We start from the raw sequence: 25358 nt of genomic DNA on the forward strand, positions 1-25358 counted from the left end.
CAAAATACCAAACAGATCACCCATTCTAGCCATGCCTCATACCCTCTATTTCAGCCCTGTTAGAGAAGTGCTGATTCTGGGTCCGTAGCTTTTTAAAAAAAGAAGAAGAAAAAGAACGAGAGATGAGAGCTCATGCAGGAGAATTCTACCCAGATACTCAGCTAAATGCTGCCGTGATTAAACGCCAAATTATGTTCCAAACCACATCAAGGATTATTTCTGAAACAGTATGGAGCTCAAATGCTTTTTCTCTCACAGGTTTACCACAAGGTGAGTTCCTTTTTTATATCCTGATTTTTTACACATACTTTCCAGTACAGCGTCAGCTCTGAGTGTTAGCGATGCTTGCTCATGAAAACACAGACCATATTACTTCCAAAACGATGCACATTGTTTCTGATACAGCAACGTTTCTGATATTGCCGTTGGCGTAAAGCCAGCCCACATTTCAGATATTACGTCATATCGGACACAAATCTGGATCAGCTCCGTTGAACCCACGTTTTTAGAGATTTGGGTACAGAGGAAAAGAGAGAGGGTTGTATTTGCTGACACTTTGTGAGTTCCCTTACACACCGGGGACACATATTTATGTATAGAAGACATCAAAAAGTGCATTTTGCATGGCAGGAGACCTTTAATATTTACTAAACAATGTATGTAGTTCCAATACCCTTTAGCACTGACTTTCCACAAAAGGAAAACAAATCACCTTCAGCGGTATCTAGACTTACAGTGAGTTAAAATCAATAAATCCCCAAAGAAAATATTCAAAATCTCTGATAGCGGTGCTGATAAAACAACAGCATGGTAAGATATTGTGGCATTATAAGTAGAAATATGTAATTTGGGTCATCTGATACATTTTTTATTTACTCTCGATGGATACACACACAACATTTTTTTTTAGTAAAAGCAATTGATAGAAATAATAACCAATTATGAAATCAACAAATCTTTACTGCTGTAAAGAAGTGTTCCTTGCTTTTCTCTCGCGAAATAATTGATTTTACCAATCCAGAACTTTTCAGAACCATAATAAATCATTAAAAATGAATTTGTGTTTGGATAATTTACTATGGCATTCTTCTGCTCACGGGTCAAAAGCCAAAAGGTGGTGAACCAATGAGCTAGATTGAATAATCCAACACATTTTCCTACAGTTTTTCACCTCATGATGGCGCCAGATACAAGACTACCAAGAAATAAAGAAGAGAAGCTGAGCAAAACAGACAACTGTATTTATTAATGTTTCAAGATATTTACATCTGTTTGGATTACAAAATGTGGAATGTGGCCAGAATCAGAGTGAACAAATCTCTTGGACATTTTCTTTTCTTTTCTTGGCACGCGGACTCATGTGAAGTCGACAGCCTCACGTGTATGTGTGTGTACGTGTGTGTACGTGTGTGTGTGTGTGTGTGTGTGTGTGTGTGTGTGTGTGTGTGTGTGTGTGTGTGTGTGTGTGTGTGTGTGTGTGTGTGTGGCTTAATGTACAGTGCAGGTGCCTGTGGACAATGTGCTTTGTGAGTTTTGTGCTCAATTTTAGGCAGTGTTTCGCTTTCTGAATCGTGTAAATCACGAAAAATAGGATGGAGGAATGTAAAAACAGAATCACCAGCAATAATGCCACAGAAATGTATAAAAGTGAGATCTAGTTTCTTCCCAGATGAATTCACAGAACATCACCGAGGCTTTGCTGCTTCTCTTCTCTTCACATGAAGCAGCTTCTCGGATACTTCACAGACTTTTATAAAAGATTCACCACACCTTAAAACAAGGGACCGGCTATGCTGCCTCCAACCCTTAGTCTTAACATTTTAGAAGAACAAAGGCGGTATGTTTTTTTGTGAATTTAAAGTGCAATATCTAAAAAAAGAATCAACAAAAAAACACAATGTTCAAGTGAAAGGTAAAAAATGTCAGTTCCTTTCATCTATGTTAACACAATTTAAACATGTTTGAACATTAAAATAACATCCCAGTGGGGAAAACAACACATAGAACATTATATCACTGTAGAGGCGGGCACCAACATGGATTTTACACATCAATCATAAGTATTAAATCAGTTTGGCAATTGGTTTTACATGGAAATACTGATTAATTTGCTACATGTGGATTACAGTTTGAGATGTTAATATGATTAATTTAGGTCCCACTGATGACGCTTGAATTCAAATTTTCATCTTTTTTTTTACCAATGTGACTTCATAATCTTTGGCCCAAAACCTTAAAAGTTCCCTTGAAGCAGTTTTAGTAAACCCTGTCTATGTCTTCGCCTCAATGTTGTGCTAGATGGCTCCAGGGGCCTCATTTATAAACGGTGCGTTCGCACAAAAGATGGCGTACACCAGTTTCATCGCACTGTTTGCGATTTATACAAAAATAACTTGACGGGAAAATGTGCGGTCCTCCACGCAAACTCTGACCCATGCGTGCACTACGCACTAAGCACAAAAACGGGAGAGACGAGAAACTGCGACACCGTTGGCAGAAGGAAGAATGGAGATAAATATGTGGAAATAATACCATAAATAGAATGTTACCTCTCATTTATCATATATGAAGAATTCATTTTCACAAATTGATTAAAGCCAATCTTAAAATGATTTAACAAACGCCTGTTTGAGACTCCTCAGTGCACACAAAAACATAACTTGGAGAAATAAATAAATACGGACATTTTATTTATCACCCCTCGATTATGTTCCCTTGTTAAGAAATGTATTCTCATAAATGATGCGGTAAACAGAAAGATATAATTACTTTAAACTGACGCCATTTTGCATTTCTATAGGTTGTATAGATACGAGCATGCATATACTATCATGTTTTATGCCGTTCGCCGCCTACTTGATAAGTTGCTCGTAAAACACAGGAGGTATGGAAACTAAGAACACGATATGTGGTAAATTGTACAGCTAATATAACACAACACATTAGTTGTATTTCCTTTAACTGGTGGATTATGGATATATAGTTGCTGATCGAAAGCTGGAACACAAACCACCACATACAAAAAAATCATTCGGATCCAGTCGTCATGACTCCACTCCGGAGGGATTCCCCGATCATTTCTTACAGTTTCTCATCAAGGGGGTGTCTCCTGTCCCCGGTACAAACACACTGCCTGAGGAAGGTTAGGCTATGTGTATTTTTTTTGTCATTAACCTTTTTCTGACCTTTTTCACTTATTTATTTATGTTGGTGACGATCCGACGTCCATGCTGCTACTCTGGTTCAAACTGCATCCACCAAACAATATGATTGATCTCGACCTCTCCAAAATAACCAAAATCTGACACGGGGTGTTTCTCAATGTCGAGTTCGCTTGCTTGGTAGCACATGTCTTCCGAGTCACTTGCTTCAGAAGCGAGCTAAGAATACTTCCTGGCATTCGGAAAACAAAGAGTGGAACAGGCGAGCAAGTGTGCAGGTGTGCGTCATTTCCGAGACCCCGCCTTACATTTTCCGCCACAGATTTGGGGAAATTGGTCCGTGCGCAAACCATTGTGGGGATTTTAAGACCGCAGCCTCGAAATTTCTCACTACGAAGTATGCTGTGCTCGGTAGAATTCCAAGTATGCTGGACATTGGAACAGTCCTTCGGCGGGACTCGATTACATAGTATGCTTGAAATAGTGGCTCTGGAGCAGCTTTACTCGACATTGAGAAACACTCACGGTGTGAGATGTCTTTTTTAGCTGTTCTGTCGTCAGTTCCCGCGATCTTCTTCATGCAGTCAGTTAAAAGGAATGAATGAATGGGCGTTTCTTTGACTATTTATAGGCAAATATGGGCGTTACGTGAAGCCTGCAAAAGCTGCGCCGCATTTCGAGTTGATTGTGATTTATAAAGTGAAACCGGCGTAGGATGTGCCGTACGCAGTCTTTTATGAACCGGAAAGTGTCGGTGCGTATTTATTAGCTTTGTCCTACGTAAGCAACCTTCTCACGCCAATCCTACGCAAGGCTTTATAAATGAGGCCCCAGATATTTTTGGTAAACCCTTGTTGTACCTATTGAAACATTTTGTTTAAATACCGAATTGTAAGCAGTGTAACTCCTCTCAACATGTTAAGGGACGATGAAATATATTTTTCTCTGTAGCTTTGTTTAAAAACGTCTTTACTAAAATAATTAAGTGAGAGATTTAATAACATCCTCTGATAATTATTTCATGTTAGTAACCACCATGACATTCAACACTCAGACATGCCGTGGGATCAGTGCCTCTGACCCTGCGCTGCCATCCTTCAACACTCACTTGTCGCTGTGTCATTAACCTGACTCGATGTAACCAGAGAAGATGTGAGGGATGTGTGGGGGGGAGGATGTTGAAAGAAGAGTGGTGGAGTGATGTGTGGGTGGCTGGAGATAATCTCTCAGACACCACAAGGTGTCGTGTTGCCATCTTGGATATGGTCGCTAGGCAACAGCATCCTTCTGTCTTTCTCTGGATGGTAACTAGGTTACCCCAATTTACTGTTATCATGTCAGTGTTTCTTCGCTGATTTTTTAACAGCAGCACAGGGTCCATGTTCCTGCTAGTTGCTAAATGATATCAGCTGCTCGGGCCCGGGCGCGGCAGGCGGGCCACCCCGGGCTGCAGGGGTCCTTCAGTTACACCAGTTCATCCAGAAGGGTCCCTATGCTGTGGTGCTGCTCAGGGGGGCCCGCTATTGGTTTGTTGCACATGGGGCAGACGCAGCGCACCTCCAGCCATTTTACCAGACACCTGTTCAGGAGAGAAATTAAAAGGATGGAGCAACATGAGACCATGATTCCTCTCACTATTATAAATATGTTTCACTGATCAAAGCCAAGCCATACTTGATTAATCATGGGGAAGAAATATTTGGATCTTGGGCTGCAAATAACAATTAATTGGATTATTGATGATGATATTCTAATATTTAAAGATAATCGGTTTAATATCAAATAAAACAGGACAGCTCCGCATTTGAGGGTCTGAAAAGCATTTCCTGCCATTTAAGCATGAAAATTACGTTAAAGTTATTGAAATTGTCAAAATATCCTAATTTATTTATTTTAAACGGACAATGTTTTGTATGTAAATTGATGTTCAAAGTAACTATAAGTGTAAAAATAAGGATAACATGGCAAAGATGTTCCTCAAAACGGGACTTGTACATTTCACCACTGCCCATGCATGAACATGAGAGAGCCCTGTAATATAAAGAAACTTTGATTGAAGTTAGTCCACATTTTCCTTTTATTCCTTTATGACTTATGATTCTTTTTTTTTCAATCTATAATAATAGATCCCACCCATTGACTTTTCTGCCCACGGTTCTCCAGCCAATCTTTAAGTAGAATAATAATAACGTCTCTCAGACTTACTATAGCACAATGTACCACGTCCAAGATGTTAAGGAAACTGAGCTTTAACAAACACCTGCTTTTTTTATCTTTACTGCCATCACCTGGTACTTGTCCGATATCCTGTCTTCATACAGACTGACGCTTAGTGAGGATTCTTCACATCAATAAAGTCTTTATTTTAAGTCTTTCTTTATTATACATTTCCATTAAATCTGTCCTTATTGAACTGCAGTTTGAGAGACATGGTTTAAACTGTTCTCTAAGACATCTCAAAGAATATATTCAGCTTCTACTGTTATGCACTGTGTCAAATTAAAATAACAAAATAACATTATTTGTGCCTCTCTTCTATTAAGTCCCTCCTGATTAATATTGACATAAAAAAATCTTCAAATTTTCCAGATGACTGTGAGGAAATCACAATTTTAGAAGCCTAACTAACGTCAGGAATGCCTCCCCTACAAGATCATAAAGTAGCACTATCTATTCCGGTTGTCTACCCATTGCACGCTGGGATACGCGTTTGCTCTCACTCTTTCTCCCTGAATGTTGAACAAGAGCTCCTGTAGCTGCAGCCAGCAATAAATCCACTGAAACTCTCTGTATAATTCCTGTAATCACTGAACTTTAGATGAAACATGAACGTTTTAATGTGAACAAGCCAGTGTGGGTGCAAAGCGGTATCAAGCATCAGAGAAAGACTCCACTGTTCTCTCATGTACTCACTTCCTGTGGAAAGCATGTTGGCATGGCAACACTCCCAGCTCGTCCTTCACTTTGAAGTCCTCGAGACACACGGCACATGTCTGCTGCAGGAGGTACAGACAGGACGCAGTGAGGACCCTCATTTGATGAAATGATCATGCATTATCTTTATTTACGTTTGTGTCACCTTATACATCTCTTAAGGTGTGTTTATGTGCAATAATCAGTGCAAATGTGCATTATAATAACATCCTTACCCCATGAAGATTCAACTTCTTTGGATCACCTTTTAAAACCACCTGCAGGATTGACACAAAATAAATATGTTTAAAAGAGGGTTTTGTTTCTGTAAAGTGTGCTTAAATATTGCAGTCAAGCCTTTACCTCTCGGTATCCAAACCGCTCACTCTGGGCTTGGTGTCGTAGTTTGCTGTGGATTAAAATTGAAAAAGGGTTTTAATAAACATATTAAATAATGAGAAATTATTGGAAACAATCATTTTAACATGCAATCAACTATACTTTTGCATGACGTTCTAGTTTAAAGGGATGTAAGACTCCTTCACTGAAGTAACAATAGAAACAGATGCAGGCAAGAATATTTAAAGGTATGAGAACCCCCCCCCAACACACACACACACACACACACACACACACACACACACACACACACACACACACACACACACACACACACACACACACACACACACACACACACACACACACACACACACACACACACACACACACACACACACACACACACACACACACACACACACACACACACACACACACACACACACACACACACAGTTTCTTAGGTGCTGCTGGATATTCATTCACAACGTTTCAATTTGTCTGACCTTCATCAGGTCTCATTGTTTTCCAGATTACATCTCCTTACGATGGACCTTTTACACAGTGAGGAATGCAGAATACTATTTCCATATAAAATGTAAAGTCCTATTTATAAAGTAAACCAACATTTTATTGTTGCTGCTGGTTGCGGAACAGCTCATTCGTATCATATGTTTGTATGAATTAAAGTATACTTCTATGTTAGCAAAATTATAGTTTGCAAAGCAACTAGTAACTTTAGAGATTAATATAAAGGACAATTTGAAAGTGGTACATACAGTAAGTTACCCATTTGAAACTTGTTTGTTAAAAGACAAAGATGTCTATATTTATTCTATGATGAGTTTCACAGCAGGTCCTTGGATCCCGGCTGAGATTTGGAGAAGTTTGTGCAGTAACATGATGTTGCTGTGTGTAACAGAAGCTGTGTAATTGCAGGGGTAAGCTTTGATAATTAACTATTTTCAAACAACTACACATCCAGAGACAAAGACAAGTTCCCCTGGAAGCACACAAACACACAGTTCCCACAATGTAGCAACTACACGCCAATGCTCACACACACACACACACACACACACACACACACACACACACACACACACACACACACACACACACACACACACACACACACACACACACACACACACACACACACACACACACACACACACACACACACACACACACACACACACACACACACACACACACACACACACACACACACACACACACACACACACACACACAAACATAGTTAATGAGTACGGTGCGTCTTTGAATCCCTGCACCACCCTAATAAATAACAATAGAGAGGAGATCTTTATCATTTGGCGAGCCGCAGGTTATTTTTGGCCTATTGTTTTTACACAACTAAACATAGACTCACATGTCTGTCATTGTCTGGGATTTAAAATTAATGCAGTGAGAGCATCTTAGATGAGATATGAATAATTATTTATGCCATCTGTTACCCCTCAAATGAAATAAAAATACAAAATTGTTATGCTTTAAGTAGGGAAGTGACAGTTATTGGTTGTGTTTGTCACTTGGTTGATTGTTTACGCTGATTGCTACTAACAATCTTCCCTGCAGAACAATGTGAGGATACACGTAACACGATCTACATGTGTACAGATTTCCCATGGCTAAAGAATAATGTGAAGTGGGTGAAAGGGGGGAATGACGGAGATTTCAGTGTATCAGTTTTGTGCCCGGTATACAAGAATAGAAAATGTTCATACAGCTACTGCAGACCAGTTATTATTGAACACAATTAATTCAACAGGTGTGGGGGGATAAAAGGATATGTGCCAAAAAAACAACTACTGCTTTTCCTTTCATTAATATTTTTAACAGACTTTATTAAAGCCTATCAAACGCTATATCATTTCCTTTGATATTAACCAAGCTGATGTACTGCTAATGTTAAAGGGGACCTATTATGCAAAATGCACTTTTTTATGTCTTTTATACATAAATATGTGTCCCTGGTGTGTTAGGAGACTCTCTATTTTCCTCCTTACCCACATCTAAAGAAAAAGAAGAAACGGGGGTGCAAACGAGCTGATCCAGGATTTGGGTCCTTTGAGGTCATTGGTAAAATGTGGCACACGTGACAGGTCCCAACCTATCGTCTCCGTATACAGTCGTCTAGCTGAATCCACTCTCGCAGCTGTGTGTCTGTGTATTCAGCAGGATGTCTGCAGGAGGCACTTAGAGTAAAGTTGTTATATATAATACATATAATGGCACTGTTCTAGCGGTAAACACTTGTGCTGTATCAGAAACAATGCACGGCGTGGTTTTGGCAGTAATATGGTCTGTGTTTATAGCAGCAAGCATGCTAACACTCAGAGCTAACGCTGTACTGGAGAGAATATGTGTAACGTAATGTCCTTGCGGTAAACCCTGCGAGAGAGAAAGGTTTGAGCTCCATACTGTTTCAGAAATAATGCTTGAAGTGGTTGGGAACATAATATGGCATTTAATCATCGCAGTGTTTAGCTGAGCTTCCCCCGGTAGAAAACTCTCTTAGCAGGGGAAAGCTGCGTGACGCTATAAAGGGGCGTGGCTAGCAGCAGCCGTTCTATTTAAAGCAGAATCAGCCTTTTTGGAACAGGGCTTTCATAGAGGGGTATGAGCAGTATGAGGCATGTTTGGTATTTTAAGCAAAAAACTTCACAGACATGTTTTGTATAGGTATGGCCCTACAATATATTTTTCAAATATGGCATAATAGGTCCCCTTTAACTATAATGTGACTGCTTATAATACATCAACACGCATTTCATTTGTTTCCTGCTTTGACATTACAGTATCCATTTTATGATCTTTTTCAGAAATCCGCAGAGCATCAGCTCGAGTTCTGATTGTTCAGAGACAGATACAAAGTTTTTATAGGCTAAATGTTTCTTATTAGAAAAGTTTTTCACAGATTTAACCAAATGAATCTCACTGTTGACTCTAGCTGTGTTCATGATGACCTCCAGTCTGCCCTATCTGCTGCTGACGCATTTTCGAATGAAACTGTCACTTTATTCTCCTTCTCATATCAGAAAATGGAGGGGAGAGGGGAGGAGGGTATACAACTAAAGGACCAAAGAATGGAATTGAGGGGTTACGGCATGCACTGGTTACCACTACAGGTTACCAAAGTACTCTGCATTTGTAGTTATAAGTAATGTTTTTGTCTGAGTACAGTAAGCAGTCGTGTTCCCTGTTTTTGGCTAATGAACAAGTGACGATAAATGAAATGACTCAGTGCATTTCTTTGGTAATGTGGTGGCTAAATATCTCCTCCTCTGTGCTCCGTCATTTTATTACAAGGGTCGAGAAGTATAAATTTAGTTTAAAAAAAATGCGAAAGCACACAAATATTAGTCCTATTTTAAGATTTCACTTAAAGGTCCCATGTAATGCTTTTCCGGTTATTACCCGTCCCCTTGTGTGTTATGAAGGTTTTTATGCATGTAAACGGTCTGCAGAGTCAAAACCCTCAAAGTACACCCTTTAGCGAGTAAAACTCTAACACAGAAAATACCTCCCCAAAACGCCTCGTTGGAGATACGTCACTGTCCATTGAATCTTCGGGGTACCGCATGATGTCATGCGTTACCCGGAACCAAATGGACCAATCCGTGGAGCCGTTACGTTACGTCGGCGGAACCGTTACGTTAAGCCCCCGCTGATTGGTCCAAATTGACCAATCCACGGACTTCCTCACACACACACTCAGTGCAGGCAGCTCTGCTGATCTCTCCTCCCTGGCTGCAGGCTGATAACAGACAGTTGGGATCGCGGCGAAATTCTCTCTGCAGACCCATTCTCACAGCGTTTATCAACCTTTTTCTTACTCAATATCAAGCCACACTTATTGTTTTTACTTTGGCTGTGACTTTGTGTGTGCTCAGGGTGAGCTTGGCTGTGTTTCGCTGTCGCTAAACAAGGAAATAACACCTCCAAGGAGCTCAGCGCGATTCACAACGTCCCGACTAATCAGAGCACACTGTGCTCACAGGGAGGGTGGGGGCTGGAGCTATTGGAGCTTCAACGAGCCGTTAAAGGCAGAGAGTGAAATTCAGTGAATACACGTAGTTTACAGAGATGCTGTATGAGAAACCAAAGTGATTTTAGAAAATTGCACAATATAAATCTTTTCTAGTAGACCTCAACAATGGAATTATGATCAGTGGAAATGGCCATGACATGGGACCTTTAAGGCTTGCAACTCATGGTTCTCTCTGACTAGTGTGCTGTTAGAGCACATTAGGGTATAATTTAAGATGGGATATTTTGGGTGAGTGCTTTTGGCACTCTTGTGGTTTTACCGTCTTGTACACTGCAGGTATAGTGCTGTGTACACCCCCGGTTTGTGCCACTATAATAGAAACTGTTTGAAAATGAAGGCTGAAATGATTTTGTGTGTGTACTCCACCATTTTGCAAGGCTTTTTTGAAAACGATATAATTGCTTTGTATGATTAGAGGAGGAAATCTAACATAGATGAATAGAGACAGATTTTAAGTTACGTGAACCAAACATCACAAAGTCCCTGACACTGATTTACAGAGAGCCTGTCTGAGTGGATAATGGGAAGCCTGCCCCCAACAAAGAATGGCATTCATCACTCAGTATTCATGTGATGAATCACCCCGTCTATAAATGAATTCACAATCACACTCCTACCGAAGACTACCTTCAGCCCGTTTAAGGAGCCGAAAGAAAGTGACTCATTGGTCGTGATTCAGAGGTAAGTGCTTCAAGAAAACAGGAAGGATCCCGGCTGTCTGACAGAGTTGACGGTCTATTTAGAGCCAAACCTACACCAAATAAAGCGTTCACATTATTATGATTATAATAAACAGAAAAAACGCTTATTTTCTCGGGCAGATAACTACAATAGGAAATCTCAGAAAATCTAAAATGCTTTTTGATTGATTTGAATTGATACCATTATTTATATAATACTAGATTCCCAGATTTGTCTAAGAGTTGAAAAAATGGATTTTTTTTGCACTGAAAATTCCAACCTTTAGGATCTATTATTGGGTCAACTGTACTGTGTGTTTTATTGAAAAAAGGCCAATTTATTAGTTGGTATGGATGTTCATCAACACATGGGGTTTCCCCTTGTTTTCATTGTTTTGAATTGAAATTGAAAAGGTGCTTTCTTCCTATTCTCATCCACGTTGAATACAACAATTCTTGGATAAAAAAACGGAACAAGGTTACGTTTCTTACGAATCAAAGTTAATTGCTAGCATCACAGAACAGTTGACACATTAATCTCACCACAGAGTCCATTAGGTGTTTTTTTTTGTTATTCAACATAAATTGTTATAAATAAGTTACATTTCTGAACCCCAACAGATTCATGATTGAGTCTGAATGGGGATTTAGGTGTGACTGTTTCACCAAATCCTTAATTTATAATATTTATTGACACAAAAGTAATAAACGGCAATTAATACTTTTTTGGCCAGAAGTTATGAACAGAACATTTACATATTATCACAATTAGGGTTATATGGTGAACTTGTTAGTTGTTTACAAATCCAGAAGTTAAGAAGGAACATGTGTCATCCAACCAAATGATGATATTCACTATTCTTTTTTGTTGTCTAACAACTCCTGAGGGAAATACTTGGCTGCTAAATGCTCCATTATGTTTACAGAGAGTCGCTAACTGTTTCTGTCTGCCGTTTGGTACTTTTCACTAAAAACAGCTGTCTGCTGCAGCCGATGAATAAAACTTTGAGATTGGTGAGAATTAACGGTCCAGTAGCTGGCCAAGCAGCTAAACAATGCGCTGAAACATATAAATCTCTGTGCAGAAATATATTTACTTCAACTAAAAATACTTCAGTTTGGCCTATAAAACATCCAACATATGTAGAATGATATGATTGAGAAGTTAACATCTATTAAATAGGGAGCAGGATGAGATTATTTTGTCAACTGGTGTCTTAGTCAAGAATAAACCATGTTTTGGAGTATGTTGAATTTTCCTTTGTGCTGCTGTTCATTAATGTAATTATATATAGAAAAAAGGAATTAACTACACAGGAGTTAAATGCACATGATTGAGGAAAAGCGGCACATACCTACTGGATACCAACTACCAGCCTTTAGTGGTTGTATTTATATTATCCAGCCAAAACCCAAGGTTTTCTGTAAATTGTTTGACATTTCGATAACAGAGGTGATTCTGACAGTGACAGCTAAAATAGCTCATTATGAGACCCCCAGCCATCCAAAGAGAGCCTTTAAAAAAAAAAGAAAAACGAATCATACTGCAGGTGTTGAGATTTCCTTATGAGATTTTATACATTGTAGACGTTCATGTTGATTTTTTATTTGGGTACTCCCACTGTGTGCTATTCAGGTTGTGTTTATTCTGAATCTCTGCCGTTTTCTTTGCTACTGTCCTCACACATTGTAGCGGGCTACTTCCTGTTGCCTCATCTCCCGTGCTTCAGACACAAACGTCCCCTCAGCTCATCAGGGAGTTCACACACAGTCAACAGTTGAGAGGTCACCCTGCTCCTCTTCTTTTCACGGACACACACATAACACATACACATGTATACACTTCTCCGTACTGACGTTGGTCGGTCCACTACTTTGGTGCAGTTTGATATAGATCACTAAATATCTATTTTATTGATTTGTGTAATGCTTCTATAGATTAGATGTTATAGTGAGCAATGTAGCAGTTACTTGGATTGAATAACGTTTTTCGGTTCTTGATAAGTTATGATGCTCTCTTCTCTTCTCTTGTTTTTTATTTTTCTCATCTTCTCTAAAAACAGAGACCTGTTTACGTGACGTGTCATGACTGCTGAGATGTTGTTGACACTCTCTTTTGTGTTTATTATAACTTAATATAACAGGTGGGCACCCGCCTGGCTCTTTCAGTTGTGTTGTTTGTTTACATTTTAGAGTGACGTTGACGTCACTTCTTCTTCTTTGGCACGTTAGAGCCCACTACTATTGCAATACTGCCCCGAGTGGCTGTTATTGTTAAATAATGTTTATGTTCGTTCGGATGAATTTCTTTGAGCTATGACTTCTTTATCCTCTTCGTAATGCAGACTGAGCTCTGTGTAATTATTTATTATGTTTATGTTTAAGTTTATTCATGGTAATGCTCTGGGATTTGGTGTCCAGGGCTGCTGGGCCTTCTTAAAGGTTGTTTTGTGTTTTTCTGTATTTTTCTTTTTGTGTTTGAATGTTTTGTATGTCTGTTTTACATTAATGGTTGAATCTAGCAATCTTTACAATCATGAATCGCATGTATGCGTAACAAGTGACAGGAACATTATTTGCTATTATTTCCAGACTGGATGAATTAAAAGGTAAAAAAATCATTCATTTGAATATCAGGAGTCTATTGCCCAAAATTGATTTACTTTGGATATGGGTTGTTCTACATAAACCTAAAATCATCACACTCTCTGAAACTTGGCTTAGTAGTAACATTTCCGATAGTGAACTACAAATCACAAATTATTTGCCTTACAGATCTGATAGATGCAGCAGGGGTGGAGGTGTGGCTATTTATGTCTCCTCTGACCTTGTGACTGAGCTAATTGCTACTTCTATAGAGCCTCTACATTTTGAATGCATTTTTCTTAAAATTATATTTCATGAAAATAAATGCTTAACTATTGGTAGCATCTATAGGCCGCCTTCTTCACTTGCAGAGTCTTTTAAACATATAATTGACACGATCAACTCCATTTCCTGTGGAAATGAAATAATCTTGCTTGGTAATTTCAAAAAAAATTGGTTGGATAAATCATCTGATAGAGAGAAAAAGCTTTTCAGTAGTCTAAATGTTAAACAACTAATTACTGAGCCAACTCGTATCACTCTCAGAACCCAATCTCTGCTCGACTGGATACTGGTGTCACACACTGACAGAATCTTAAAAGCTGGTGTCATGTCGGATTGCTTCAGCGATCATTCAATTGTTTATTGCGTATGGAAAATCAAATTAATTAAACTACCTCCAAAACTAGTCAAAATCAGACAATATAAAAAATGTAATGTTGATGTATTTATTAATGATGTTGTTGCCCTTAATTGGGACAGATTTCAACTAATACCTTTTGTACAAGATGCTTGGGATTTTCTGCATAAAGAGCTGACAAACATGCACCTGTGAGAACGGTTAAGGTCAAAGGTCAACATCTCCCTTGGATCAGTTCTGAACTCATCAGTCTCTTTGGGGAAAGGGATAAAGCATGGTCAATATATCGTCATTCAAGAACTATAGCCGTTTGGGAAGTATACAGGCATCTTCGAAATCTGAGTAAAACCAAAACCGAGATGCTAAATCGAACTACTATAAATAATCTCTCACATCGGACTTTAAGAATCCCAAGCAATTTTGGACTAAAATTAAATCTATTTTAAATAAATCAGGTAAACATTCTATTAATAAAATAAGAACTGCTGATGCAATAATTCATGACTCATTATCCATTGCCCAAATATTTAATCAGCATTTCGCTAATGTATGTTCCACACTACTATCTGACTCCTATTTGACGACTGGTATTTCTAATAGTGACTCATACTGCAACAGTTCTTTTTCTTTTAAGAAGATTCTACCACACGAAGTTCATAATGCTATCACAGAATTAAAAGTGGATGGCAGTGCAGGACTCGATGGTATAGAAAACAGGTTCATAAAATTGGCGTCCCATATTCTCATGTACCCACTTGCTGATTTGTTCAACCTGTCTTTGTCCACCTGTGAGTTGCCGACTATTTGGAAATGTGCACGCATCATTCCACTGCATAAAGGTGGTGATTTACTTGATACAAATAATTATATACCAATCTCTATAATCTGTTCTATTTCCAAAGTTTTGGAGAAAATAATTTATAATCAACTGTCACATTATCTCAATACTTATAATATTTTATCTCCGGTTCAATCTGGTTTCAGGCCTAATCACTCCACAACAAGTGCCCTACTTAAATTTACGAATGACTTGTAGTCTGCTGCAGATGATGGTGAACTCAAAGGTGCCATTTTTATTGACTTGACAAAAGCCTTTGATTTCGTTGATCGATATCTGCTCTTGGATAAACTTCACAGCATTGGCCTTTCTAATAATACAGTGTTATGGTTTAACTCTTACTTTCACAGAAGAAAGCAATGTGTGGTTGTTAATGGAAAACAGTCTGACCTGTTGATCCAACAAAAGGGTGTACCCCAAGGATCAACTCTGGGCCCACTTCTGTTCTCTATTTACATAAATGATTTATCTTCTTGTCTCATTAATTGTTGTACTCACCTTTATGCTGATGACACTGTCATATATACATCCAAATCAGATTTTTCATAAATTCAGATCTCTCTTCAATCGGATTTTAATATCTTACAGGACTGGCTATCACACAATAAACTAATGCTTAACAAAACAAAATCTTATACCATGGTCTTTGGTACCAGGCAGAAGCTCAAATCCAAACCTAATGTAGTAATAACATGTAAGGATGGCACTTCTCTGCATAAAGTTGATAGTTTTAAATATCTTGGTGTATGGCTAGACTCTGAACTTTCATTTAAACTACATATAAAGCATGTAATACAAAAAGTCAATTACGGAATCAGTGTTTTACACCGCTCTCGCAATTGTTTTACGCTCAGTGTCCGAAAGAGAATTGCTTCTCAACTTATTCTTCCGATTATGGACTATTGTGATGTTGTCTACCAAAATGCACATAAATCAGATCTTGCTCCACTCAACATAGCCTACAATAGACTATGCAGATTTGTTCTTGGTTGTCCTTTTCATACACATCACTGCACAATGTATAACCAACTTAAATGGCCTTCTTTAAATGTAAGAAGACACACGCATTGGCTTCAGCTGATATTTAAATGCATTTATCTTAACTATCCCCCTTATTTAAAGTAGTATTTTGTACCCTACTCACCAAATCATCAAGTTAGACATTCTGTTCAGATTTATTTCTCTTTCCCCTCTGCAAAAAAATTGATTGTCAGAAGAGTGTTCATGTTCAAAGCCCCAACTGACTGGAATACTTTACCTGCTGCTATTAGATCTCTTGCATCATTGGGTATGTTTAAACATGCGTTATCATCTCACTTTCAACTGGTCTTTACTTGTTATTAACTGATATTGATGAAACTGATTTGCTCGACTTTCTCAAATTGTAATGATTGTGTGCATTGCTTGAATTTCACTTAACAGACTGTATGTGGTTTGTCTTGTGTGTCATGTTTTGCATTTTGTCTTTTTGTTTATGTATGCCTGTAAGTTGTTGCTATTGTCGGGACCCCCTTGAAAACGAGATGGTGCATCTCAAGGGGTTTATCCCAATGAATAAAAATGTCAATATATGCTAAACATTTAGTAACATGCATTTAAATTATGTAGCATATTAGCCTTGAATCATTGACAGATGTTTTACTCAAGTCCAGCGGTATCATGTACTCTAATTACACAGGATACCCTGTTATTGTCCTCACTGTACGTTACTTTAGCCAGGTAATACATTTAGGTTTTTCTTGAATTTGTTTTGGTGTAAAGAGAAACTGAGATAAGTGCCCATGTTACAAAACACACCCTTTCCTTTGTTTTAACGCCTTTCTTTTTTTTGATCACTGTTTCTGTTTCTATTGCCCCTCACCTGATAAAGTAACAGCAGAAGACGAGGCTCAGGATGAAGACAAAGATGCCTGTCCCGAAGATGACCATGTAGATGTTGAGAGGCAGGTCCTGGAAGGTGATGGGCGGCATGGTGCACGACTTGTTGGAATAAACCAGTCCCAGACCACAGAAGCACCCTGAAGAAAAGACAGAGGAAAGATTTAAAAATACATTTACAAGAAGTATGCAACTAAAAAATAGCAAAACAATGAAAGCCTGACTCTGCTTCACACAGGAATGTCTACAAACACAAATTAAAGGTTCATATATAGAGAACTCTACTATCCATGGGCAGCTCAGAGTCAGACCTGCCACTTTTCAAATACACACATATGCTTGGAAAGAAAGGCTGAGGGAAAGGTAAAGTCCTTTTCATTACTGGACCTAAACATGTAAAACTAAATGGCACGCCAAAGCAACATTGTTACGTCCACAATTTGTTGTGCGCTGTGAAGGCATCAAAATAAACATAAGAGAACATTAGCCACAGACAAAAAGTATGATATTGAGTCAATCACTGAGTGCAATTTCATTAAAGTCATAGCACTATTCAATTATTTCACAGAAATATATCTGTATCCCTGTACAGTGAGCTGATTCGTACACTAATGGCTGTTTTCATGGCTTGAACTTTGCAGAGAGCTCCAATCCAAACAGATGGTATTCCCATCAAAGGTGCCCCCCTTTGTTTCATCCTTCTGGCTGTGACGCTACTGTGTGTGTTTCTTTTACCATGAAATAGACTATCACTGTAACACCGCTGTCTGCAGTCAAGGTCAGAAGAGGGGTGGGGGAGGGGGAGGATTGAAGATCAAATGTGGCCATGGCATGACCATTAGATATGATGGACTTTATTTACCAAATAGAGAACCGTGCATTCCCCGATTACTAGGGAGAAAAATAACGCAGAAAAACACTTGTAGATGATATGGACAGACACGAGGAGACACACAGAGCACACTTGTGTTTTGTGCGTTTGCATGAGTAATGAGAAGTCAGATCTGCATGTGAGAGGGGGCTTTGTGAGATCGGGGTAACACAAACCCAGTGAGTGATAGTGCATCAGAGCTAACACAGGACTCACCGCCATCTGCTGATATGAACCTCTTCACATTAGAACAGGAGGAGGAGGCTGTGAGTCCTCCAGTTTTAATCACAGCAGCTGATTGACTGAAATCAGCTTGTATATTGTTTAATCATAACAGAGAAATCCATACTTTTCAATGCCACCAGCATCAGCTTATATTAAATCTAAAATAAACTTTACTTCAAGAAATTGCACATTTAAGAGCTTTGCCAGAAACCAGCTTCTTCTGTATATGTAACGTTTGCATGTTCTTACTGTTTATCTGCTTCAGTTTCCACCCACAGTCCAAAGAGTTAGGTGGACTGGAAAGTCTGTTTATGTTGTTTGTCTATGTTTACTGTACCTAAAAGCCCTGACACATCAATGTCGAGCCATCCAGAGCGACTGTGGCTCAGTTTTTGCCACACCACAAAATCGTTTCTTAAAAAAACACAATTTTTATTATCATTATACTGCCTTTGACCTACAATTGCAACGTATTTTCTTAGATGATTTATGTTTGCACCACCAGACACCAAAGCAAATTCTTTGCATGTATAAACGTACCTGGCAAGAACCTCGATTCTGATTTATCACTTGCCCGATTACATTTGTGGCACAGACCAGTGACAAATCGCCATGATTGACTGTTCAACTTAGCCGAATCAGTGCGCAATTATTTTTGAAAATGACATGGCTATGAAGAAGATAGGTGGTTGACGAGTGTTGTTAAATTGGTCCAAAAACGCTGCTTTTTATTTAATGTATCTATTATAACAACAGCTTGTATATCTACAGTCCTACATTTCCCCTTGATGTGGTAATCTTTTGATATCCGTTTTGTGTGCCAAGGCCTTAAGATGCACTCTCGACTCGGGGATGGATATATGTCAAATGGGTGCATGAATGGATAGATAAATAGACGACTGAGAGGATGAATAGAATGACACACAATTAAATAGGCGATAACATTTCTCCAAAAGTATATACTGTGGGGCAAAAAAGTATTTAGAAGCCACCAATTGTGCAAGTTCTCCAACTTAAAAAGATGAGAGAGGCCTGTAATTTTCATCCTAGGTATACCTCAACTATGAGAGACAAAATGAGAAGAAAAAAAATCCAGAAAATCACATTGTCTGATTTTTAAAGAATTTATTTGCAAATTATGGTGGAAAATAAGTATTTGGTCAATAACAAACAAACAAGATTTCTGGCTCTCACAGACCTGTAACTTCTTCTTTAAGAGCCTCCTCTGTCCTCCACTTGTTAACTGTATTAATGGCACCTGTTTGAACTCGTTATCAGTATAAAAGACACCTGTCCACAACCTCAAACAGTCACACTCCAAACTCCACTATGGTCAAGACCAAAGAGCTGTCAAAGGACACAAGAAACAAAATTGTAGACCTGCACCAGGCTGGGAAGACTGAATCTGCAATCGGTAAGCAGCTTGGTGTGAAGAAATCAACTGTGGGAGTAATTATTAGAAAATGGAAGACATACAAGACCACTGATAATCTCCCTCGATCTGGGGCTCCACGCAAGATCTCACCCCGTGGGGTCAAAATGATCACAAGAACGGTGAGCAAAAATCCCAGAACCACACGGGGGGACCTAGTCAATGACCTGCAGAGAGCTGGGACCAAAGTAACAAAGGCTACCATCAGTAACACACTACGCCGCCAGGGACTCAAATCCTGCAGTGCCAGACGTGTCCCCCTGCTTAAGCCAGTACATGTCCAGGCCCGTCTGAAGTTTGCTAGAGAGCATTTAGATGATCCAGAAGAGGATTGGGAGAATGTCATATGGTCAGATGAAACCAAAATAGAACTTTTTGGTAAAAACTCAACTTGACGTGTTTGGAGGAGAAAGAATGCTGAGTTGCATCCAAAGAACACCATACCTACTGTGAAACATGGGGGTGGAAACATCATGCTTTGGGGCTGTTTTTCTGCAAAGGGACCAGGACGACTGATCCGTGTAAAGGAAAGAATGAATGGGGCCATGTATCGTGAGATTTTGAGTGACAACCTCCTTCCATCAGCAAGGGCATTGAAGATGAAACGTGGCTGGGCCTAGCCAGACTCCAGATCTCAACCCCATAGAAAATCTGTGGAGGGAGTTGAAAGTCCGTGTTGCCCAGCGACAGCCCCAAAACATCACTGCTCTAGAGGAGATCTGCATGGAGGAATGGGCCAAAATACCAGCAACAGTGTGTGAAAACCTTGTGAAGACCTACGGAAAACGTTTGACCTCTGTCATTGCCAACAAAGGGTATATAACAAAGTATTGAGATGAACTTTTGTTATTGACCAAATACTTATTTTCCATCATAATACATTTTTTTTTAAATCAGACAATGTGATTTTCTGGATTTTTTTTCTCATTTTGTCTCTCATAGTTGAGCTATACCTAGGATGAAAATGACAGGCCTCTCTCATCTTTTTAAGTGGGAGAACTTGCACAATTGGTGGCTGACTAAATACTTTTTTCCCCCACTGTATATACAGACAGACATATAGGACGATTGATGGATTAATAGAGAGATGGATCAACCGATGGATGGCTAAATGGAGTCCTTTACCTTTATCATATCCTGAGATTAGTATTGTTTTCTTGTTGCACAGTTTTTTGCTGTATTTCTAGTACCTTCTGCAGCCAAAGTGAAACGTTGACATTTCTATTTGACATTTCTCCCGTCTCACAGTGGAAATTGCAGTATGAGAGGATCAATAATTCCCGCCTGGTAGTTCCACTCTCTCTGAATGAGCCGTGATGCTTCATCTATCCAGGCTCGTCTGTGGCTGCACATTCAAGTTCCACGCTAAATGACTTCACTCAGAGAGAGGCAATCACTACCAGGGTCTCAAATGTTTGCGAATTGAACACAAACTGAAGGACATGTGCAGGGCCGTACTACCATTATCAGACAAATTAAGAGGTCATGAGTCAAACCCTTATAATAATTACATTGCAAAGCCTTTTCCTTAATGGAAATGGATGTAATTGTAGTGGATAATAGCCTACATAAGCCCTATTACTCCACTTCATTTGAGAGCTATATTTATTTATCAGCTATAGTCATTAGTTACCTTGCAGATTCCTGTTTTACATAAAAAACAACATAATATGTTGTTTTGTTAAATACACATTTTTTTTGTTTTTTACAAATATTGTGTTCTATAAGCTTATCATATTATGATAAGCTTATAGAACACAATATTTGTTAAAGATGAAAGCAGCCATTCACAATCTTTTTGTTTCCAACCCCTTACAATAAATGAGAGTCAAGTTGGGCCCTTTGCCACGCTTTAGAAGTATATAACAGAACCAACCATGGTCTCAGATGGTTTCATTTAAAAACCAAAGTGCCATAACTAAATGCCAAAGTGTTTCACAAAAATCCATCAAAAGAAAAGCCCACAAAATGAATACAACATTGTGCAGGACTTTGTTTTCTTTTCCTCCTCCAGCTTCACCTTGAACAGCTACACAGCCCTGCAAGTCAATACAATGGAATGGTAATCAAACGACTAAAATCCTCCTCTTCACTCTGGACTTTTTCCCTTTCCCATATACAGTACATTGGTAGTAGGTGAAGTTGTGCCAGAACGTCCCTTCTCCTCTACAAAAACACGTTTAGCTATTGATTCATAATAAGTCCTGCACGTGACTCATTATCATTGCGTCGGCTCCTCCATATTCATATACCACAGAAGGCTAAAACTCAGCGTCCACAATGGTAGCGTTACATACAAGTGACATACAAACAAACCAGCAGATAGATGTAGGACAAATATTCTCCATCATCCTCACACTGTGTCAAACAATCTGCATCACAAAGGTCCCAGCAGACAAAGAGACATACAGCCAGGGGGTGGGGGGCTATGGTATATGTTCCTGTATTCATGTCACTGCACAGCTGATGGCACAAATCACCTGTGATGCTGCTGCAGACTCGCAAATCAGATCTGGGTCATTAGTATTCAAGTCTATGTGTGTGTGTGTGTGTGTGTGTGTGTGTGTGTGTGTGTGTGTGTGTGTGTGTGTGTGTGTGTGTGTGTGTGTGTGTGTTTGTCATGTCACGACTGCCGGTACGGACGGGTACACACGTCTTCCTCCTCCACCTTTTCTATGCATGAAGAGCAGATATATGTGGTATTTTGCTTTGGGTGGAGCCCTGCATGACCACTGACCTATATATTGGCACACTCAGGAGCCGTACCGGTGCCACGGCACTGAGAGAAGCAGACGCAGGGAAAAAAATGATGAAAGCTATCTATAGCGAAACATTTAGAGAGAATCGGAGTCGGTCGTATTGAGTTTCAGCTGTCAGACAGATTTTGGCGTTGTTGGTTTAAAAAGCCAGGGAAGTCCCTCCGTGATTTGCTAGGGCTGTAAAATGCCTCGACTATGGCAGCTTCCCTGACAGATCCTATGAGATGCCTGGTAAGGTGTTGTCCTATATAAGCTGCGTTCACACACAAAGCTGCTTCTGCCGCTGCTGCTGCTGCTGCTGCTGCTGCTGCTGCTGCTGCTGCTGCTGCTGCTAGCATTAAAGACAGAGCTTGACATCAAATATTCAATAGTTAATCGGGGAAACACTCAAGCTCGCCTGCATGACTGCCTGCTGCTGAAGAAGAAGAGGAAGAAAGTAGGTTGGGCCCAGAATTCCCCATCACATGCATCAAAGTGCTACATGTGTCACGCATAAAGACTGTAGGCATGATCACAGAGACACTGACAAACAGAGCTGAGCTGCGGCTGCCTGACACTGCTTCATTTGCCAAGAGAATGTCACTCTTTGATTGTGTGTGTGTGTGTGTGTGTGTGTGTGTGTGTGTGTGTGTGTGTGTGTGTGTGTGTGTGTGTGTGTGTGTGTGTGTGTGTGTGTGTGTGTGTGTGTGTGTGTGTGTGTGTGTGTGTGTGTGTGTGTGTGTACTATTTCCTCTATGAATAGAAGGGGAGTTGATCAGCACAAAGGGAGTAATTGTTCTTGTCTGAACACCACCAACAGTCCAGTGAGGACACTGCTGTGGCAGCTGCCCCTCAAAAAGGTGACACGAGAAATAGGAAAGATAATCCATCATTTTTCACCAGGTCTCACCCCGACAAATAAAGCACTGACACACCATTTCACAGCCATGGAGAGACTCCTTTGTTTATGCATGACAGATATACCTCCAGATGCAAACAGCAGTTTTCAAAGAAGACAGGGAAAGTTGCTAGACTTGGGGGAGAGGAGTGTAAGTGAGAGACTGCACATAGTGTGAACCACATTATCCACAGAGGCAACATGTTACATAGAGAGCACAATGACTGGCCTTGTGTGGCGCTCAACTGGAAGAAATCAAGATGGAAATAAAGGATTCTATTTATTAAGCAGACTCTTTCTACCTGTCAATACAAAAATGGATATAACATTCAGATATATTATAAGAATATAAACTGGATATTGTAGGTAACCTAAATAAATAATTATGTTGGTAACACTTTACAGGTCCTTCTATTTAGCAGTCACACACAGTATACAATACACGCCATACAAGGTTTATAACATATTATAATGATAGTATTTTCCATCATAAATGAATCTGCAAAATATGTTGTCTATTTATCGCCAAAAAAGGTGATGAACTCAAACAGTAAGACCAAAAATCTAAAGATAATTTATTCGCAAATGTGTGACAAAGAAAATATTAGACTCATCACATTTGTGGAGCTATTCTTGCTTGAAAAATGCTTGAGTTGATCATCTATTATTATAATAGTAGCTGAATTATTTTCTGTCAATTGAGAAATTGATTCATGGGCAAATTCTTGCATCACTAATAATGTAGTTTTAGGAACATATATAACATTTTTACGTTTGTATTACTTGACAGTATTTGTCAGTGATTATAACTTGATATAAAGACGTTTTATATGATTACAACTATGTTTTACTATAATTCAAAATACCATGGGCCCTCACCTATGGGTGCCACAGGAAGGGATAAAGTTAATGATGAATATATCAATAAACCCTTTATACAACTTCTTGAATCCCAGACTTTAAACAACAACATGAGTGTGTTATAAACCATGTATGACATGTTTATATACTGCTTCAACATGATGCATAGGGGATGTTAACACTATAGGGCACTTTAAACTCACCGTTATGCACACATTGTCTTTTCTCACAATAGAAATGTCTAAATTGAAAAGAAGACTGGAGTGACTCAGAGACTACAGTCTTGCTCTATTATATAACTGCCACGAGAGATTCCCTCTAAATAACAGGCTGTATTGCACATTTTCTGTGAGAGGCCTAACAATGTAAAATGACTGCTCACCGTTACACCACTGAAACGGGTGCATCAATGCACCAGAGGGAGTCCGATCCTGTTTACCAACAAGCCGCAGCCGCCGTGCAGATGGATGGAGGCTGTAAAGTGAACCGAGCCGTGCCAGGGACTGTCTGCCAGCTGTGAGAGGCGACGAGACAATGGCACCTGTGAAAAAGACGAATAAAAAGGTGGATAAAAAGCGTTTTTGGTCGGAAGTTGAAGCGCGGTTATGTCACATTGTTTGCTCCATCCCTGCAGATTGAGATAAGGAGAAATGGTGATGTGGATGTTCCCCTCCTTCTTCTCCTTCTCGTCGTTCCTCTTTTGACTCTGTTATTGTTAATAGACGGCATAACACTGACCCAGCAGCAGCATCTGTGTGAGAAACTAGAGCACTGGCTGGATTTGCCTATTTCCGCCCCTGCAGACAGTACTGACGTGAGGGGCGACCAATCAGCAGGCGGTCTTTGTGCGTGTGCGTGTGTGTGTGTGTGTGCGTGTGCGTGTGTGTGTGTGTTGTAACGGCCAACATGGACTGGTTGCTTGTGTTTTGTGCCAACACATCCACCATTTCCTCATGCATGTGTGTTTTGCTCGCTAATTTGAGGTCATGAATCAAAGGCTCCTGATTTATACAGGGCCGGATTACCCCTCTTTCTGGGTGATGGTGCAAACCTTACTTAAAGGACACCCTTTTGTGTAGCCTATATGTCAAATAAAAGCTGTGACAATGTGACGCTTGATAAAGTCAATCCAAATACAAATAAATCATCATTGACATGATGGGTTAACATTGTATGTTTTCCTTTGTCTTCAACATTTTTATTTTTATTTTCTTTGA

General features: G+C 39.4%; 1 protein-coding gene across 1 annotated transcript; it reads right to left on the minus strand.

Annotated features, from left to right (window-relative positions):
• Nucleotides 1-1217: 1217 nt before the first annotated feature.
• rnf122 (ring finger protein 122) lies at nt 1218-25217 on the minus strand. The gene is made up of 6 exons (XM_079686798.1): nt 24524-25217; nt 17100-17256; nt 6438-6483; nt 6311-6352; nt 6075-6157; nt 1218-4740 (listed from the first exon to the last, which is right to left on the minus strand). Exons 1-6 carry the CDS (start codon nt 24546-24548, stop codon nt 4626-4628), a joined length of 468 nt encoding a protein of 155 aa, XP_079542924.1. The 5' UTR covers nt 24549-25217; the 3' UTR covers nt 1218-4625.
• Nucleotides 25218-25358: the final 141 nt, after the last annotated feature.

The sequence above is a fragment of the Notothenia rossii genome, assembly GCF_949606895.1.
Source record: "Notothenia rossii genome assembly, chromosome: 6".
Taxonomy (NCBI): domain Eukaryota; kingdom Metazoa; phylum Chordata; class Actinopteri; order Perciformes; family Nototheniidae; genus Notothenia; species Notothenia rossii.